The sequence below is a fragment of the Desmodus rotundus genome, chromosome 6 (genome assembly GCF_022682495.2).
Source record: "Desmodus rotundus isolate HL8 chromosome 6, HLdesRot8A.1, whole genome shotgun sequence".
Classification (NCBI taxonomy): Eukaryota; Metazoa; Chordata; class Mammalia; order Chiroptera; family Phyllostomidae; genus Desmodus; species Desmodus rotundus.
The window spans coordinates 26802097-26824113 of record NC_071392.1 but is presented as its reverse complement, the minus strand read 5'-3'; the positions used below and the strand labels follow the sequence as shown (position 1 = coordinate 26824113).

Genomic DNA, 22017 nt, shown 5'->3' with positions numbered 1-22017 from the left:
TGACAAATATTCAAGTGTATTTTTAATAATATACAGAAAATAATTTTTAAAAGCTGGAAAAATGGGGAAAGGCAGAGAATTGTACTTGAATAACAATAAAATTAGGGGGGGAAGCTGGAAAAATGTATATATAATAAAGCTTATAGTTAATAGTTCCTACAGGCAGTCCTCAACCTCATTCATTTATATGCCCCGTTTTCCTTTCTCAGTGCTTCCAATTTAACACAATAGGAACCATTCCTGACAAATCAAATGCCGCTTTCAGAGGGGCAGAGCTTACTCATAATGGAACCTTTTCTCTTGGTTTTCTCTGCAATGCTGTTTTAGACTGAATTCATAAGCTGCTTAATGACAACTTAAGAGTTGGCCTTAATATACCATGTAACACACAGATGTGTGGCAAACACACAGAGTAAAATAATGTGAAAAGATCCACAAAGTCATAGTCTCTTAAACAAATAGAGCTTTCAAGAAAATTCTGTTATTAACAAAGTTAACTCAGGTTTTAATTGCATCATGCTTGGTTCAAGCAAGAAAATGTAAGTTAAAGTCTAACAGTAAAAGAGACAAATAGTGTATAATAGAGTTGTCTTTACAAATTTTTATAAGCTTAGACTCATGCTCGAAGTAAAGTAGAAAACCACATCAAAGGGTCAGCAGCAGCAGAAAAATTCACAGGTAGGCAGATTTCAGTTCAATAGAAAGAAGGAAAGCCTACCAATTATGGCTATAGAACAAGACTTTCAAAACACAATGGAACAGAAATACTACTGCAAGTATGGGAAATTACAAGAATGTTCTCTGCAGCATTATGTAAGGAAGGGAAACAAATTATATAACTTATGTTACAGCCATGTTATGGGTTACTACATAGCTGTTAAAATACAGTGTTTATGTATTGATTTGGAGGGCCATTCATGATCTACTCATCAGGGGTGGAGCGGGGTAGGAAGCAAGTCGGGGAAGTTCTGCAGAGAATGGTGTTAAAGGCTGTTGTGCTATATATGTGTCTGTCGACACATCTGTGGGAAATATGGCAACTACACACCAACCTCCAACCAGTGGCAGCCTCTAGGACTGAAGGAGAAAGGAGACATTCACAACTTTGCATGATTATGAGATATTTGGATTTAATACAAGTATGCATTATTTTCATTTTAAAAAGCAACAAACCTTCTTGAATTTGTTACAAGGTCATTGAAATACATACAAGAAAGGGAAAAAGCTTCCATTCCCTGGAATGTCCATGCAGAGTCTGGATGACCAGATGCCCTTTGGAATTTTAGAGTAGATTCTTGTGTTGGGCAGAAGGGGTATTAGTAGAGCCCGTTCTAATTCAGAAGATCAAGGGCTTGGCCTCTAGCAACTCCTTTTTCTTTGGCATCATGAATATTTCCTTGTTTACTAGATCTTTCCCAACAGCTTACATGATACCATAATATCTTTCATCTTAAATATAAATTTAATCTCACATATCACTCCATTACTCCATTTCCATGTTCTCCTTTTCAAAAATGTTGCTGGTGTGCTTTGTCTGCACTTCCTTTCTCACCATTAACTCTTTTTTAAAAATTAAAAAAACTGTACGTATTAATTACAGTTGGCCTACAGTATTATATTAGTTTCAGGTGTACAACATGGAGATTAGATGATTTATAACTTACAAAGTGATCACCCCAGTACACCTACTCTTTAACTCCCATTATAACCAACATCTATGGGGTGCCTACTACAAGATGAACACGACAGTGAAAGCTATACGTTAATTTTTACACAACTTTATTAGGCAGGTTTTATTATTACCCTTATCTGATAAACTAAGAAACAGGAATTTGGAGAGGTTAAGGATCTTGTGCAAGGTTATACATATCTCCAGACAGAGCTGAAGTTTGAATCCAGGTGGTCTGATGCCAAAAGCCAAAACCTTAATCACTATGCTACATTGTATATGAATAATCATACCTAATATCTATGTGCCAATTTGTAATGACAAAAATATGGCTCATGCCTTTGATTCTCAGAGTGGCCTGATAAGGCAGTTGGTATTCTCGCACAGGTATGTATTCTATGAGATGGGTACTCATGAAGAGAGGGAAGTAAATCAAAGATGGGTGGGACTGAACTTGTCAATAAGATATATCCTCAAGAACTAGCCAGCAGTTGAACATACTGAGTACAGAGGGCTAGCCTGCAAACGTGGCCTTACTTGATCTCTTGGAGCACTGATATTAGTGAGGTCAGAACAGGTCAGTGAGCTGAGACAGCAGCAATTATTAGGCCATCTCCAATCTGAAGGAATAAAGGGATTTGGTCATTTTTTGTATAATGGCCTCTTTTCCACCATTAGGTTGCCTAGACTTCATAGTCAGTCAGTGACCACGTTTTACCCTGTGTCTCCAGGGAATGTTCACATAGTAAATGCTCAATAAAAGTTATTTGTAAATGATTGAGGCGAAGAAGTTTGGACTTGGCCTGGCATTTGTTATGTAAATTTTCTAAATAAAACTGCCAAAAGCTTAATACAAAATAAATGTAATAATAACTAGTCTTTCAAAGCAAGCTTTTAAAGATATAAACACCTAAGTATAACTTTGTATGTTTCTCACTAATTTTTATTTGCTCTGTCGAGCTTCAACTAAACCACATGTTGCCTCTGGGGGTAATCAGAACATTTCCATTCTTACCTTAGAATTTCTATTAGGGCTGGCTTGTAGTTCCGTGGTTTCCAAAAAGTCTGACTGCAAGTGTGTTGGTTTATACCTACGGGTGAAGTTTTCAAGCAAACATCACCAGGCTGGCTTGTGTGGTGTTTAATTAGGAGCTTCTCAGAATTCACACTGTCTGTTAGCCTTTTCCCTTCTCTGTCCCACAATGCAGAAACTAGTAAGTTTCACCATCCCTTGGGATTCAGGTCTTAGGTATGACAATGACATTTCCAATAACAGAAAGGAGCTTAGTTATCTTCTCAAAGTCTAATCTCAGCAAAGTAGTCTTTGAATTATTTCTTTTATATGGCTAAATAATTTATAACATTATTAGAGCTATCTGCTCCTATCACTATTTTTCCTTTTTTACTGAATTTATTGGGGTGACATTGGTTAATAGAATTATATAGGTTTCAGGTGTACCATTCTACAACACTTCAACTGTATACTGGATTGTGTGTTCACCACCCCAAGTCAAGTCTCCTTCCATCATCCTAAAATTTTGATTTTAAAATAATTGCAGACTTACGGAATTGTAGTAATACAAGTATTTCCCATATTCCCTTCACTGAGACCCATCAGTTGTTAAGACTTTTCCCTGTTTGTTTTATTCCACCTGTGTGTATGTGTGCATGTGCATGAGTGTGCATATGTGTGTGCTTCTGTGTGCACAGCACCTGTCAAGGTCACCGATGACTTTCCTGTTGTCAAATCTAATGATCACTTTCTAGCTCTCATCCCATCAGCAGGCTTGAAACAAGGAGATCATTCCCTCCTTCTTCAAACACCTTCTCACTTGGCTTCTAGGAGCCACTTCCTCTTGGTTCTCCATGTACTGGCTACTGCTTCTCAGTCTCCTTTGCTATGCTGTCTTCATCATAAAAACCTCCAAATTCGAGAGGGACCGGGGCCCAGTCCTTGGATCTCTTTTCTTTTCTATCTACATTAACTCCCCACATGTTCTCATCCACGGCCCAAACTAAAATACTGTCTATATGCTGTTAAATCAAATTTATACCTCCTGTCTGGATCTCTCCTCCAAACTCTAGTTCCTATTCCCAAACTCCTACTTAATAGCTCCACTGGAGGTTTAGCTTTACACGTCCAAATCTAAGTTTCAGGTTATGTGAATTGGTTTCTTGTGCACCTTACCATCCCCATTTTCCTACAGACTCTCCCATTTCAGAAAATGGCAACTCCATCCTTCCAGTTGTTTAGGCCAAATTTCTTAGTCACCTTATCTCCTTCATCTTACACCCCACATCCAATCCAGAATCCAACCAGTCCTTACCATTTCCACCATTACCACCCTGGGCTAAACCATCACCATCTCTCATCCAACTTTGGCAATATCTTCCTATCTCAGCCTTTTATTTGCCTTTGTACCCCATAGTCTATTTGTTACATGCTTCCAGAACCATCCTTTTAAAACATGATTTATGCCAGGTTACTTCTCTGTGCAAAGCCTTCTCACCTCATGACTTGCTTCATTTCTTGAGTTTGCCAGCCACGGGCATGTATCCCAGACTGCTAATTAAGAACACCAAAAGTTTTCCCACCCACGGTCTGAGCTTCTATCCCACTTTTTAACATACAGTATGGAATGTCAAGAGCTAGGAACGCCAAGTGAAGAAGGACAAAGAACATGGCCAATAAGGAAGTATTTTTGACAAAGGAAGCAAAAGCAGGTGGTAAAGGGATTCTCCCAGTGGGAGAAGTGTTTCCCTGAGTCTTTTGTTCCTTAATTCCTCCTTTGCAATCTACCATCAGTACAGATGGTCTACATTGGCTGACTTTAGTTAGTGCCACTTCATGACTTCATCAGCAAAGCACCAGGGTTAGACTTGAGGAGAGTGTGTGACTTCTTGCCAAGGCTGGTTGCAATGACATTGCCTTATGCGCCAAGAAGGGGTAAATTATAAATACACATATTCTATAGCTCAGAAGGAATGGGATAATATTGGTGGGTGATATGTGGATTCAGTCTTACTAGTTCCCAGTTCCATGAGATATACCACTCTTCATCCAATACTTCCAACACAAAGACATTCCACTACTCAGGTGGCATATGAGAGACTGTATGTAGCAGATGTCACAGGTTGAAAGCAAACTGCTTTAGAGAATAAGACTATGTGGACTTGTAGCTTTCACTCTGAGTGAAATAAATATCTAATCAAAATATGAAACAAAGCCCTCTTATCCTTTATAAGGTAAAGAGCCAATAGATGCAATCCACAGGTCCCTGTTTTCTTCTCCCCCATGGTATATTTTATTTATTTATTTTTTTAGTAAGTGGATGTAAGGGAATGCAAACGGAAACTCTATAGAATCTAACCTCCATGTGCAGATGCTTTAGCTCTCACAGTTACTTCTGTCCCCAGCACTCAGCACTGTGCCCAGCACATGGTAGTTGCTGAGGAGTGTTTGTAGAATGAATGCTCTGGAAAAGAGGCAAGAGACTCAATATTGAGGAAGGCTACAGACAGGACTTGTTCATTTTTCATGGGATGCTTAATAGCTGCCAGGTGTGCGTACGGTAGGTGCTCAGGAAACAAAAAACAAACACAAGACATCTGCTAATCTCACATATCTCACAGAATCTGGTGTTTAGATGAGAAAGCAAGTGCTTACAATATAATGTGAAAGGGTCTGTGATGGGCGTTATTATGCAGCGTGCCAGGAAAACACAAAGGAAACACAGGGTAAGGAGACAGGGAAGGCTTCTGGAGGAAACCTACCTAATACAAGTCCTGACGTAAGAGGAAAAATGAGCCTGTAGAAGTGGGGAGCGACAGGGGTTTCTTGAAGAAGAGGGAACAGCATAGGCTAAAGCACCGGCGTCGGGAAATGAGGCTTCCACAGGAAACTGAAAGACTCTCAGCAGGACTGCATCTCTGAGAGCAGGGGCGGTGTCGGTGGGGGAGCGTTGAGAAGACAGAAGACTGGGTGTCTAGATCAAATGGAGTATTGCCATTTTTTGAAGCTGATCTCTTTGGGTGTATTTAAAGACTCTTTAGATGTATTTGGTTGATATGAAAATATATAAAGGTTTTTAAAAATATAAACTAGATTTTCTGAAATGTATTTATGCCTACATCTTACTATGGAAGTTTTCTAATGGCCCATAGAAGGCAGACGCCACTTTTCCTGGACTTTGGCAGGGAAGTCAGGTAATAACAAGTGGCACTTCCATCATAAGTATGTCCTAAACCACATAATTTCACTGATAATGTATCAACATATAATTATCACAGACTTAGGAGAGAGAAAAAGAGGGGAAAGGGAGAAAGGCAAAGGAGAGAGGGAAATTCCACCTTTGTTTTCTCCAAATGCATAATGAGAACTGTATCTAGGATTAGGATTTAGGATTTTTTTGTTTTCTGTGCCACAGTCCACATATAAAATACAGTTCTGTATGGTTCAGCAGCTTAAAATTCCGTTGGCAGATCTGCAATCAGACATATGTCTGCCATCAATTTTGTCATAACATTTTCTATTACACGTTCCTGTTTTCAGACACAGGGCACTAGATATAAATCTTTCCCTAGGGAGTTAAATTTATGTGAACTGATTATAAGGCTTAGATTTTCAAATGCCATTTGTAATTGCCTGAATTCCTGAATAGCCTCCTTAGTCCAATCCTGGTCCTGCTACAGTCTTTTCTCAGCCCAGCAGCCAGAGTTATTCTTTTAAAAAGTAAGTCAGACCATACCACACTGCTGGTCAAAGCTCAGAAATCAGCTTTACTCTAAGTAAAAGCCAGTCCTTACAAGTGCCTATGTGGCTACACCTGCACTGGCCATCTTGCAACCTCAGCTTGTTACTTCCCTGACCCCTCTCCAGCCACCAAGTTTCTTTGCTCTTCTTGGAACATGCCAGGCATCCTCCTGTTATTGAATGGCTTTTGCAAGAGCTCCTCTCTCAGCCTGGACTGTTCTTCCCTCGGAAATCCACAAGGGTCACTCCCACACCTTCCTCAGGTCTCAGCACAAATGGTACAATCTCCTGAGGCCGCCCCACTGTATACTCTTGCCCTTCTCCCCTTTTTTGGCCATAGCAGTTCCATCTTCAAAGATATAACTTATTTACTATATTTATTGCTCAAAGAATGCAACTTCCATAAAGACAGATCTTTGTCTCTTTTGCTCCTGATACATCCCAAGCACCTAGAACAGATTCTGGCATTTACATATGCTCCATAAATACATATTGAATGAATTGCTAATAGAAACTTTTGTACAACTAGCTAGGACTCAATACTAGGGTCAGTATCCTTAATTTTGGGCAGAAGGAAGATCTGATTTAAAAACTTGTATATAAATGCCCTGGCCAGTATGGCTTAGTTGGTTGGAGCATCACCCCACAGGTGGTTTGGTTCCAGTCAGAGCACATACCTAGGTTTCAGGTTGGATGCCCGATAGGGGCACATATGGGAGGCAGCCAACTGATGTTTCTCTCTCTCAAATCAATGTGTTTCTCTTTCTCTCTCTCTCATTCCACCCCCTCCACCTCTGTCTCTCCAAAAAGCAGTAGTAAAAAATGTCCTCAGGTAAGAATTAAAAAAAAAACTTGTATAAAACTTATTTTCCTTATAGGCACAACAGAAACAGATTCTGTATTGAAGGACATATTAGCATTACTCATCACGATCCTGGCAGAGTCTGCGTACACGATTTTTTTAATATATACACAGTAAAAACTGCACAGCCAATGTGTTTGCTGTGTGCAACCACCACAGTAAGGTAATTAAAGGAGAAAGGACAGATCGAGGTCCAGGGAAGATTTATTTCTTTCTAAAACTGGCATAATAATCACAGTGGGAACTATTGACTCCTCAGATTTCATTTTAAAACCAACAGAAGCCAGTTGGAGAACTTTCAGAAGACTAGTACTCTAATAAATTAAAAATCTGTTTTCAACATTGAAATTTAAGAGCTACTCTTTAAAGGCATAATGGCATACACCAAAAAAAAAAGTCTTAAAAAACTCATTTCTTTACACCAATGAATAGGAATTGATAATGTGTTAGTACTACTCTTTAAATGTCATCTCTACAATATGAACTCACAAGAAAACCTGTCCCTTCCCAAGACTTACACTTCCTGGTGAAAACTACAAAGTTGTGAAAATCTAACAATTGGATAGCACTGGGTCTGTCATTTATTTCTAACTTAATTGTTAACTTAAGAGGCCCGTGGAGCATGTCATGATGTGGCATAATGACGGGCTGGTCTGGTGACAGGCACTGATGGACCATGCTTTTTTCTCCTTAGCTTTTTTTATTTTTCAACTACAGTTGACATTCAATATTATATTAGTTCCAGGTGTACAGCACAGTGGTCAGACACGTGTGTAACTTATGCAGTGATCCCCCTGATAACTGTTGTCCCACATAGCACCAGAGATAATTATCACAATATTTTTTACTCTATTTCCTGTGCTGTGCTTTACGTCCCTGTGACTATTTTAATCTATTAGCGAGTCTTTAGAAGTAAGACCTAGATCAGCTCAATCAAGAATTTTTGTATATATGTTCTCATTCTCACTGGGCAGAATCCACTGAGTATTTAAAAGAACCACCAGATAAAATACCCTGTGGTTTATTCACATCGAACAAGTACATTTACTTTTGTAACATTCACTGTGATCCCATTGTATTATGGTAATCAATCACAAACATATACTTTCAAGAAAGCCAAATCCAGCACTTCCAAGATTTGTTATTAGATCAACCAAGTTTAGAGTACTCTTAATGATGGAATTTAATCACAGTTTATTGAATTAAAGTATATACAAATGAAGCACTTTGCAGGTCAACAATATGGTTACAGGCAGAACTTTATCGTCATTCACCAACCTCCACACATTCATTCAATCGCTCATTACTTTGTTCATTTACTAAATGAGTATTTGTTAAGTGCCTAGGATATGTCACTCTGCTCAATGCTAGGAAATTAGAGATGGATGAGAGGAAGAAAGCCACTGTTCTCAAGGAGTTCTTTTTTTTTAAATCAGGAGAAGACAGATAACATACAAGTAAACAAGGAAACAAATATTTCTGTGTGGTGATATTGTTATGAAAACAATAAAACAGGACAATGTCATGGGATGATTGAGAATGGGGTAGAGATGGAACGGTGAGGTTAGGAATGGTTTCTCTAAGGAGATAACATCTGAGCTAAGATCTGTAAAGAGAAGGAGCCAGCCATGTGAAATGCTAAAATAGGAGAAACAGTAGTGCAAAGGCCCTACAGAAGGAATGACCTTTGTTTCTGAAAACAGAAAGAAAATGATTGTGCCCTGATTGTATTGCGTGAGACAAAGGGAGATGCAGGATCAAGTCTCAGAGGTGGGCAGCATCCAGGTCACAGATAGCCTTTTGAGCTTTTCTCCCTCTCTTTTTTTCTTTCTTTAATTTTAAAAAATATTATGGGAAGATTGCTAGGGGGAGGGGTGTATAAGGGGACTAAATGGTAATGGAAAAAATACATGGAAGGAATGAAGGAAGGAAGGGAGGAAGGAAGGAAGGAAGGAAGGAAGGAAGGAAGGAAGGAAAGAAGGAAAAAAGGAAGAAAGAAAAGAAAAAAAGAAAGATTGATTACAGGAAGACTTTAGAGCTTTTTAAGCAAGGAAGGGATATGGTCTGAATATTTTTTTCTAAAAGAATACTCTATATAGAATAATATGTGGATTTTAAAAACTCAAATAGAGCATTTAGAAATAAAAAATATTAATTGAAGCTAAAAATTTAATGGACAGACTAAATAACAAATTTGATACAGCTGAAAAAAGATTTAGCAAACTGGAAAACAGACCTGAAAAATCTTAGAGATAATGTAAACTCAGAAAGACAAGACTGAAAATATGAAAGGACAGATACTTAGAAGGAAAGAATAAAAAGGTTTAACTAATTGCTGTTCCAAAAAGACAGAGAGGGTGTGAAGTGGGGAAGATTAGAGTAGATTGTTTCAAATTACTTAATGGAAAGATAAGGCAGAGAATTTCCCAGAAACAATTTAAAAAAAATACTAGTTCACAGAATTGGGAATTCTAACAAACCTTAGGCAGGATAAATAAAACGAAATCTACATCTAAATGCATCACAGTGAAAGCATAACACCAAATAAAAAGAGTGAAATGCATAACACCAAATAAAAAAAGAATCCCTTAAAAACCACTGAGAAAAGGACAAACTATCACCAAAGGAATAGCTAGACAGTCTAGATAACTTTTCGCGAGCAATAACAGAGGCCAAATGACAGGAAAATCTTCATGTGTACTGAGAGGAAAAACTGTGTATCTAGAATTCTATACTTAAGAAATATCTTCTAAGAAAATATGAAGGAGAAATAAATATAGTTTCAGGCAAACAAAAATGAGGAGAGTGAGGAGAGTTCACTCTGGTAGGTCTTCACCAAAGAAAATTCTGAATAATCCAAGCCAGGCATGAGTTCAAGTCTGAGGCGCCATACAGATTAAAGAGAAAAGAGTAGAAAATTTGTGGATAAGTCTAAATAAGCATTAATAGTATTTAAAATGTCTTGAAAGATTGAAATGTAATTAAAATATAAAATAAGAATAATAATATTAGGGTAGGGATAAATGGAATCAAAGTGTTCTGAGCTATTGTAACCAGAAAGTTGATATGGGCTATTTCACAAGGCAACTGTGAATATTTTTAAGAGTAATTATTGAAAAAACAGGGAGAATAATGTATAAATTCAAGACTACCAAAGGGGAAATGCAATAGTTAAAAATTAATCTTAAAAAAGAGTAAGAAAAGATTTTTAAAGAAAGAATCAGCCCTGGTTGGTGTGGCTTGGTGGATTGGGTGCCAGCCTGCAAACCAAAGGGTCACTGGCTCGATTCCCAGTCAAGGCACACGCCTGGGTTGCAGGCCAGGCCCCCAGTAGGAGACGCACGAGAGGAACCACACACTGATGTTTCTCTCCTCTTTCTCCCTCCCTTCCCTTCTCTAAAAATAAATAAATAAAATCTTTTTTTAAAAAAAAAGAATCATAGAACAAGTGAGACAAATAGTACCAAATTGAAAAATAGATAACATTTTAAAGTTTACTAGTTATAATAAAAATAAATAACTAAATGCTCCTGGCAAAAGACAAATATTGTCAGACTAGAGATTTAAAAACCCAAATACGTTGTCTAAGGGAAATGTAAAATAAAAGGACAGAAGTAAAATGATGAAAGTAGAAACCTAGTAAAATTTAGCCAAAAGGCAACAACTACATTAATTTCAGGCAATAGAAGCGTTTACCAAAAGCCTTACTAACCAGTGTCTTTAAAAAGTCATCATAACCAATTTCCTTTTTTTTTGCCTTTCTCTTTTCCCTCCTAATTCCCTCTCTCTGTCTCAGAGGCAGATGATTTTTTTGTCCGTTTCTCTCCATTTCGATGCTCTTTGCTCGTCTCACTGTTTGCCTTTCCCCTGGAGGGCAGAATGCACACCAGTGGGGTCAGTGGTTCCCACCCTGCTGATGTGAGAAACACTTCTGAAGAATTTATGATTGATGAATTTTTCACAGAATGAAAAAAAATTATTCTGGGGGCTATCATAGCCTGTCCATTCGAGCCACAAAACACACAGAAAACTCCATAATCTTAGCTTCATTAGGGACTCTTCAGAGTAACCTTGACAGGAAACTCACCTCATTTCCCATCATTTCTTATATCTAAAATGAGGTCATATCTGCAGCTAGATAAGCAAAGGTACTGATAATAGAAAGCCAATAACTATAAAGTCCCTAAGATAGTTGTAAAAGCAATAAAAACGATTTATATTACTGACGAGGCGGCTACTGACTGGCTTGTCAGGGAGATTTGCAGTACAAAAGAGTGTGTCTGCCAACCAGCCAAACCAGAAAGGGTAGATAAGCCTTGGAACGTGTGAGGGCATAGGGGTGGTTAAGCCTCACCAGGGCAGCCACAGGGGCCAGCCCACATCCGGCTGTGATCCCTAGTCTTGTGCCTGCCATCTGATTTCAAAAGGTCACTAAGTCCAACCCCTGCCTCCTGACAGAAATGCACTCAGGGGAAAAGAAGGGCTCTTTCATCCTTTTAAAAATATTTAGGTTATCAGAAAAAAAAAAAAAAAAGACCTCATTGTATATATCACTCATCTTAAAGGGTCAACTTTTAATTCCAACATGCAAATACAATTTTGAGTGGCATTTTCCTTTGAAAGTCTCAAGCTGATCATTTTCCTCTCTCTGCATCTGCCCGGACTTGTTTATTACCCAACACATGATTTCTTCAGGGAGGCTTCGGGGAAATGCCACTGTGAGTGATCTTGGATACTTACTTAACATCTCTGTGGCCCGGTTCCCTAAAGCCTACTTCATAGGCTGGCGAGGCTTGTATAAGATAATGCATGAAACTTAGAGAATACCATTACGGCCCTACTTTTTTCCCCGAGCTCAAAGCTCTGAGTAGTAAAGGTACTTCTCTTGCTGAAAGGAGGAGGGGGAAAATATATACTAGTAACTTACTTCTAACTAAGCAGTGATGGGTGGGAAAAGATAAAATACCTTTTATAAATCTTCAGTGAAATTCATGATAACCGCTTAAATAAAATGTTTCATATGATTTTCTTATTTTTGGCAATAATTTAAATCTTTTTATCAATTTATTTTCTTAATATTCAGCATCAGCACATGGCGTCGGACATTGTCTTTGTTACCGAGTCTTCAGTCCTTTTGACTTTTCTCGGGAATTGGGGAAACCATAGCAAACCTTGGGTGGGATTCAATATTTCCTTGGGAAATCATGGTTTAGGGATTCGTTTGTCCTTTTAGGTTCCTGGCAGTGGAAGGAACACGGTCACCAACCATGCCTCGGTCCTTGCTCATGGCACGTGGGCAATAAATGCACCCTGGTACCGAGGGGTCCGGCCCCACCGAATGGAGAGCCCAACACTTCCATTCCAGTCCTCGTTTGGGGAACTGGTTATTAAAAAGAAAAATTTAATAAAGAGATTGAGAGAGGAAAATGACCTATTGTATCCTCAGATTCAGATTCAAAAATTTAAAAAAAGACCAAAAAAATCCTTTTTCCTAAATGACCCAGCAGGAAATGAAAAGTGTGAACCGAGGAGGGAGTAATACGTCTGGCCTCTGAGCCTGCCCCAGTTAATTAATGCACACTTTCCCTGATATCTACAAGCTATCTGGAGAATACGCTGGGCTCAGTAGTTTTGGCTTTGGTTTATAACCCATATCACTGCTTTTAATTTTGTTTAAAAATAATAAAGGTTATCATAATGTCGGGGAAGCCTTCAATGTCTGTAACTAGGTTTGTGGACTTCGATAACCAGGACTGATTTTTAGTCACAGCCCTCTCTGCCACAGGCATTTTGACAGGTGTGATCTCAAAACATCAAGCCGTTTGAGAGTATGAACCTCCCATGTGGTTCCGACAACTCCTTTCTATGCAGAGAAATCATTAGGGGAATTTGAAAATTATAACACAGAAAAAGTATTAGAAATTAATTCAAATGCAGATTCTGGCATAAACACATGTACAGTCTACGTTATGCTGTTAACTACAGTATTCCTTACTGTTTCAATTCAGTTTCTAAGGTGTGTTCGGGTTGAATGCAGTGAACATGCTATTACCATGGTTGGTTTTGTTTTCTGGTTTTGCTGCTTTTCTTTGTTTTTGTTAGTTTGTTTACAATCAGGAGGGGGAAGAAAGCTTTAAATTAAAACACCAAAAAGTCATCCTATTTAAAATGTGTGTGTTTATTGCTCCTCTTGCAATATTAACATTATATGCATGGTTATACATTTAGAAAACTAGAAAAACTTCTTAATGGCATTACCTCTTAATCTTTCTGCAGATATTCACGACTTAGTACATATTGAATCTACCCATGACCTTTAATAAATGGGACCATCTTCCCCCTTAGGTCAACTTCATTTCAATGAATACGTCATTTCTATTTGGCCTTTAAAGGAGACAATTTTCCATGCCGTAATGGGTCCTCTCTATAAAAATCTAGTCGATAGGTTCTGGAACACTTTCAAAGAGATCAGGTGCCAGGTAGACACCCAGCAGAAGGCTGGCAGGCTCCATGTGAGATTTCCATCACAGTATGCTGACATTCTTTCAAGTTTTACTGTTTCTGGTGAAGGGACACCAGAGGTAGCAAAAATGCCTGATGCAGTAAAAAGCATGTTTGGAGTTTACAGAACCAGGGTTACCCTGACACAGCTGAAACAAACAAAAAATCTGCCTAAGAAATGATATTAACCTTAAACATTGAGCCAAGAATCTTCAAGCTTCTACCCTGAATTTCTCATCAGAGCACGTTGGTGAGAGAACCCACTTTTGTTCTGGCTGCCCCTTCACTAGGCCCCGTACGCTGGGCTGACACACCCACCAGCACACCCCTCCTGGTCTCAAATGCTAGGGGCATCCCAAGTAATCCCCCAGGATTCCCACCCTCCCTTATTCTCCACATGAGCCTCATTGCTGGGCCCTCTTTACCTCCCCCCGCCCCCCATCAGGCTCTTCATGCCAGCTCCGCCTCCCTCCTCTGCTGCCACGCCCATCTTCCCCCAGCCTTAGAACCACAGCTCTCTTCCAGGTTTCAGGTGTCCCTCATCCTCTGACCCTGACTTTGTCATAGACAGAAATGAAAATGTCCCGGTCCCACTGAACCCCAACCCTTGTCCAACTCTATCTGATACTCAGCCTGTCTACTCAAAACAATTTCCAAATCACCCACTTGTGTTCCTGATGCTGCTTGAAATAAATAAGAAGATATCAAGGCTGTAAAGTTTTCTTTTCAAGGTAGGATAAAAGAAATCATAGGGCTGACTCAGTCTTTGTAAGCACAGGTGACTGTGCCCCACAGTATCAGGAGAGTGGCAAGGCACTTTGGAAGTTGTTATGGAGACCACTCTTGCATCCTGTTCTCTTCTGGAACCACCAACATACTACAGGGCAACAATTTTTTTATCTTACCTAGAAACAAGTTAAATTATTTGTGGCAGTAAACGCCAGCTGTTCACCAAACCTCTGCTTCCCTGCTTCCTGGGCACAGAGCTAGACTCCCTTTCCGTGAGACTAGTTCGCACCAGTAACATGTGGTCAGAGGTGACGTCTGTCACTTCTTGACCAAGACGGTTAAGAAGCAAGTGTGCCTCTTCCACACTCTCTCTTTCTGTTTGCTGGGTGTAAGTGGAAAAGAAGCCCAGCAGATGAAGGAACCATAAACTGAAGATGAGGTTCTCTGAAATTCTATGTGGAAGAAAATTGACAACAACAAGGAGCACTCACATATGGCCTATTATGCGAATAAAAACCTCTATTGTGTTTGAGCTGTTATACATTTTGGGGTCTTTTGGGGGTTCTGAAGGCATGCCTACACTAATTAATGCAACCAATATTTTATGTTTTAGAGCACTGAATCACTTGGATGTCAGAGTTCTGGGCCTTCATCCTGGAAAATATAAGAAATGCTAGCTGAAAGGGAAGAGAAGCAGGAAAGAGTAGTAATGTGAGTAACTACAACATTTACTGCCTATGTAGCCTGTGCCTCTCCTGTCTTAGATGCATTATACATACTGTTTCATGTAATTGCATTTATGCTTCACAGTGACTTTACGAAGTAGTGCTGTCATTACCCCCATTACTCAGATGTGGAAACTGAGGCAGAGATGTTGGACTCAGGAAGCCATGATTCAAATCTGTTGACTCCATAGTCCAAGCTCTAGTTGAGTACCCACTACTATGTTCTAGGCAGTTTATGCAATTTCATCTCCACAACTCCTTGTAAATGGGCTTTATCATCCCCATTTCAAAGATGAATAAGTTGAGGTTCGACAAAGACAGATGATTCGTCCAAGCTTACACAACTGGAAAATTCAGGCAAAGGTCTGAGTGGCTCTAAAGCCCTTCTCTTTCCATTATACCTTTGAAGTCAGAATACAGATAGACAGGAGAGGTCATTCGGACTGAGTCTGCCTTCATTTCCTCGGAGGTCGAGCTGCTAGCTCTGTGACCGAGGGACAACTGCAGTCCTCTCTATCTGTCATCTCTGGAGACATTGGGATTTCCGCCAGATAGTGTTCACCTGACTCCCCTAGCACGTCACTGAAGTTATTTTTTTCACACTGATAATAAACCGGCTGGGCTTGACATACCAGTCAACCCATCCTTTGCCACCGCCCACAGGGAGGGCTCCCTCAGCCAGGACTGGATCCATCATGTTCAGGCTTAAAGAATGGAAGCCAGTGGTGTAGAAATGCATTCATTTAATGAATAAAGGGTTTAGCACAGCAGGAGCGATAGTCCCATTCTGCCAATGTACCTCAGAATCCTAAAGTTATGGAGGGCCACCAGGGATTTTATTTTTATAAGGACCTCCTGATCCTCTGAGAAAAAATACTGTGGAAATGTCAGGGCTGATCAGGACCCCGGAACTGACTTAAAGATGGAGAGAGGGAAACTAGAATGATTCCTCAGTAGAAACTAAGATTTCTGTCTGTCCCCATAGTGGGCTTTTCAACTAGAATGGCCCACCCTCTCATTATAACCCTCCGGGCCCTTGTAAGTACTGGCCCCTCCAGGGCTCATTGACATATTAAGGAATTCTCGCAAGACCCAGCCCTATCCCTTCTGACTTCCCCTGGGGATTCCTGGCACATCCAGAGTCCACATCTAGGGGAAAGGTCAGGGCTGCAGGCTCACAATGGGTCAATATGATGGCGTCATATAACCTGCTGGCCTCTGCTGTGAACCTCAAACACCAAGGCCACTTAGAGACCGAAGAGCCAGAGTCCCACATTCATCTACACAATCAATAGACATCTGTGGTTGGGAAAAAGCAGGAGCGAGGTCTCCAGGAGCTGGAACGCCTCTGCAGGGCGGGGCCAGCGGGGCCACAGCAGCGACTTCATAGGAAAGACAGGGGCTGCTGTGGTGCCCATGGAGGGAGCCAATCAGGTTTCCAGGGTTCCCAGGACCAGGGATGCCACAGCAGCAGCCCCACAGATCACTGCGACAGTTACACTGTTCGCCGAGCAATTTATGTCATGTTTGGTGTTCCTGAAACGAATGTACTTACAGCATTTTTGCACTTCTGGTTGGTGTCTTTAAATACTGCATGCAATTTTAATGGCTAAACTTACATTACATTTATTTCATAGTAGTCCTATTCTATATTGTCCACAGCCTCTTTTCTCCATCACCCTTGTGGACTGAGAGGTGACTCTAGCACAGACGTGTTTACTTACCTTAATTCCTTGCGATCCGTAGCCAGGGGTGCCAGGGGGGCCAGGCAAGCCTTTCTGCCCAATATTACCCTGTGGGAAGATGGAGAGAAATCAGACAAGTGTGAGAAGATTTAGGGAGAAACAATGGATTATTGCTCTTAACTTTGTTCTTACTTCAGTCAGACCAGGACCCTCATCCATGCTGCCTATAAGCTAGGTCATATTTTATATAAAACAGTGGTTTTCCAAAATTTTTAAGCCACAGAATCCTTTGCAAAAATCTTATATGTAATCCACATATCAATAAAGACTTAAGGCAGAGCTGCTTGGTGTAAGCAGAAGTGTTGGCCTGGGAGCCTTGTCACCCGGGCTCCTTCAGCTGCCCTACCAACAACCCCTAGAAGCCAGGGGTACAAAGACCACTCCCAGACAATCTATGGAGCCTTGGGTCGATTGCTGCATTTCAGTATGGAGTGCTAATTCACCGGGCTTGCAGTTAAAGATTCAGTGGATATTGATGTGGATCCTTGTTGAATTTTTAAGAAAATATGTAAATGAAGCAAAAAGGGCACAATTTCCCAGTCTGTAATCCTTATGGCATAAGTGGACCCCGTACTTCCTGAGGAAAAACTTCTGTGGTCAAATGAGATTGGAAAATGCTCTACATCACAGTGTGCACCTCTCCTTGGAGATCTCCAGCACATGTGAAAATACCAGCATTAAAGCTTCTAGGAAGTCCCAAAATTAGAGATATTAGTTTAACTATCCCAGAAGTTCCCAAATTAACATTTGATGGGACAAACGTTATAGAAATTCTGGGTTAATATAATTTACTCTATAAGTCAGACTTTTTCTTTCCAGTATGAAAAAACCTTTATTTTTTCTGATTATAAGAGGAATACCTGCTCATTGCAATCAATCAATCAATCCATCAATCAATAAAATAAAACAGAAATAAAGGTGACGCTGAAGAAAAACTAGGCCCGTCTTCCCATCACCCAGCAATAACAAGTACTACCATCCTGGGCACCCTTCACCCACATAGAGTGGTCTATGAGGTTAAGAAATAGCCCACTGCCCAAATGGAGTTGACGGACACCAAAAGATAAAGCATCTTAGTGATTCCGAGGTCCTCGGTAACTTTGGCTCATAAAGCCTCTCCCCTTTCTGCTTGATAACAGGAGTCTAATTCACTTCTGGGCATTTTGGGTGTGAATACATCTATTTGTAATTTGAATTTGTGATGGCTCATCAACACCTGTTTTCCCTATAAACATACCTGATAATTCTTTGCCTTACTTTTTGAACAACTCAAAAAAAAATGCTGAGCAGGTGAATGAAAAATGAAAATGGGCTTCTTGACATCAGCACTCAACACTCACAATAACCCATTTTGAGCTGGGCGATTCTTTACTATGGGAGCTGTCCTGTGCACTGTAGGACATGTAGCAGCACCCCGGGCCTCCGCCCACGAGAAGTCAGCAGCAGTCCTTCTCCGGTTGTGACCCCCGCCCCCCAAAATGGTTCCAGATGTTGCCACATATCCCCCTGGGGTGGAGAGAGGAGGACAAAATCTCCCTCCTTAAGAAACACTGGATTAAAAGAACCAAAGGATGAATAGTCACCAAACTGGATGTGGCAAAAGGAAGTGAAATAGAAATGAGAGCAAAGGATGAGAGCAAAGGGAGCCAACGGAAGTTTCTCTTACCTTCCGTGGAGACAATAAACCTAGACATCGCACTGAGGCCCTGACAGTGTACCACACACAGATGACACAATAGATACGTTAGCTGGCGTCCTGTTAAAAGGCCACCTGATGCACCTGTGGCCCAAGTAAAGGTGTGCTTCTTAATGATGGCACAGCCTCTAAGGAACCTAGAAATATTTTGAGCACTTTGCAACTGGGTTTTAAAGAGACACTGGCGTACCAATTTCTTTGGGGAAGGGAATAGCTTTATAAGCCTGAATGTTCTATTTATTGACAGTTCACTTGATATGAGAAAAAAGGCTTTTCATCAGTAATCAAGAAAAAAGAAGTAAGCACCCAAACGAGCACAGACTGTGAAGTTAGTGCTCACTTGGCTGCCACCGATGGTGCCTGAGCCTCACACAGAGCGCAGCCCTGAGGACTCACCTTTGGCCCTTGGGTTCCCGCGCCCCGAGGCCCAGGGGGGCCTGGAGGTCCTCTGACGCCCGGCTCTCCCTGCAAAGACAGTGAATGACAACTTACTAATTTTTTAAAACCCTGTATGTTGTATATTTAAAACATTAAAATATTAAAACTATTTCATATAAATTTACATATTCAAAAATATTTTTAATACTCCACACCCTTGAATTTGACTAAGCTATAGAGTCCTTTTATGCCACATCACGTTCTTACACTTGACCAAGGGAGTGTTACCTCCCTTTGTTTTCATTTCTTATTGCCATTTATTCAATCTGCAAGCCAACTGGGTCCATTTCAAAGCAACCAAGTCAATTAACTACTTGGCAACCCTAATATGCACTTTTTTTTCCCCCGGAACTCCCTTCTCTGGAATTTGGACAAATAATTACCACCATTGAGAAAAGAGACATGAATAAAAGGAACCACGAAAAGATGTGACCCATCCTGGACTAGTTGCTTAGTACTTTTACGCAGTACTTTACAAAGATTAGGAAACTTGGGTTAGGGCCAGCCCCGTGACACTCTGCCACCGGAGTGGTTGTGACGGCAGGGTAGACTCTGTAAAGGCTTTTCAGACTCTCCAAAGCGTGACAGTTCCATGCCAGGTGACTATCACCAGGAAAGTGGTGAGACCTGATTAGGACAAGTCAGCCCCGTGGTTACACCTATTTAAGATGTGAATGATGATGGGAAGAAACAGAAACAAAAATGTCTTCATTAGCCACTTTCTGCATGCCCAGCATGTTACTAGGCATGTTCATATATGTTATTTGCTGTAATTTAGTATTTACCACCATCCTGTATTACAGGGATGACTAATTTACCCCTCCAAGCCTCAGTCAGTTCACCAGCTGTATCGAAAATCCTGTTTACATTTCATGGGGAGGACGACAAAGTGAACAAAGAATGTGCGTGCTCCTCTTGCAGAGTGGAGCGTAGAGCAGGCCCTCGGTAAATGTTGACTCCCCACCCCACCTATTTTGCTAAGCAGGAAACTAAAGTTTGCCCAAGGCTGTACAGCTAGTAAGAGGCAGGGCTAGGAGGATGTGGAGAAATGGGAACCCTCATATCTTGCTGGTGCAGCCACTTTGGAAAACACTTGGGCAGTTAATTCCTTAAAAAGTTCAACATAAATTTAACTTATGATCTAGTAATTTCACTCCTGGGTATACACCCAAGGAAAATGAAAACATATGTCAATACTAAGACTTACAGACAAATGTTCTCAGCAGTATTATTCGTAATAGCCCCCAAATGGAAACAACCTGAATGTCCATCAACTGGCATAATAACTGGATAGACAAAATGTGGGACATTCAGCAACAACAAGAAATGAACTACACATGCATGATTAGACATGGAGGAACCTCCATAACATCATTTGCAGTAGAAGAAGCCAGATTCTTAAGAACACATAGGGCGATGGCTGTGTAACCTGGTAAATTTACTAAACAGTCACTGAAGTGTACACTTGAAATGGGTGGTTTCTTTGTTATACTAAATGTCTCAATGAAGTTAATAAGAAAAAGAAAGGACCAGAAGCAGGCTTTGGACCTCGATCTCCCAAGCTCTTTGCTCTGGGCCTCCTTGCATCCATATCCTGTAGGAGATAAATACTAAGTAACTCACAGCTCTCAACAGTGCAAAATCATGGATTTTGAGAAATGATGACATTGTTTATCTAGAAAAACAGCCCATTCTTTACTTTTTACTTATAAATCCTAAAATACTTCTAGAGAAAAGAAGGCCTTAAAAGAGTGAGGAAAACTTTTAAACTATATCTTATTACTGACTTAATTCTTTTAATCTCTATTTTTATAATTACATATTTCCCTTTTGCTTCCATACACCCTTATGGTTCTGGTCTCCAGCCTCCCTCTTCCTCTCATTACTTAACTGCCCCTGAGACCACAGACACAAATTCTTTCCTCAACCCCTCTCTCCTTCTGACCCCCACCTTCGAGTGGCCCCACATTCTCCCAGTTTAAATGGTCACTCCAGTCACCAACTGTTCCAAGTAGAGAACATGAACGTGTCTTGAATTACATAGATTTTTATCACCTCTCTTTTCTGGAGGACCTGTGAAGTCCTTTACAGGAAGTGTCTACAAGCTCACTGTATGAAGGTCTCCAGCTACACCTGACTGACACCCACCCCTGCTACACTTTGAGCCCCTCCAGCAACGCCGAACACAGTGAAGTAGTAAATCTAGTTAAGGAGATTTTATCCAGAACCATTCAATGTTTTATCAGAAAATAATTGTCTTTTTTGCCTGGTTGCCCTTACCCCCACCCCAGATACAGTGGGTCTCTCTCTTGCGTTTCTGTTTTTCTCCACCCTTCCATGGTGAGGGTTAGACACTTGATGTGACGAAACGGGACTACACGGCCCTGCCTAGGAGGTATTCTCACTAAGAAAAATTGAACCTGTGTCTGAGCAGGTGTCTAGACCTAACTACCAGTTTATAAAACAAAACAGAAAAACAACAAAGAACAGAAAAACATGTTGAACGACATCATAAGGATACCATTAGCAAAATCCTCAAGGACAAAAAAAAAAAAGTCCACCAAGAAAGCGCAAAGAAAAAAACAAAAGACATGTAACCTTTGATTTTAAAAAGAGATATGAATTCAAATGCCATGTGTACACATCATTTGGATCCCAATTCAAACCAACCAACTGTAATAAATTTACAAGACAAACTGGGAAATTTTAATGTTTGAAATAGTATGATACTATGGAAGTGTTATTAACATTTCTCAGGTTTGCTAATGGTATCAGTTAGGTTTTTAAAACAGAGTTCCTACATCAGAGAGACAAATGCCAGCGTGTTATGTGGGTGGAGTCTGGGGTTGCGGGGATGAGCAGTGTGAGGAGAAGTGAGAGTGGGGGACACAGCTAGAGA

At 40.4% G+C, this 22017-nt stretch overlaps 1 protein-coding gene across 2 annotated transcripts in view; it reads right to left on the bottom strand.

The window, feature by feature from the left end:
- The window catches only part of COL28A1 (collagen type XXVIII alpha 1 chain), a 151515-nt gene that overhangs the window by 36543 nt on the left and 92955 nt on the right, over positions 1-22017 (bottom strand). For both annotated transcript variants that reach the window (XM_024577166.4, XM_053926548.2), the window contains exons 26-27: positions 19077-19145; positions 16964-17032 (exon numbers count right to left, since the gene is read on the bottom strand). In XM_024577166.4, coding sequence (XP_024432934.2) covers positions 16964-17032; positions 19077-19145 — 138 coding nt within the window. The remainder of the gene's footprint in view (positions 1-16963; positions 17033-19076; positions 19146-22017) is intronic.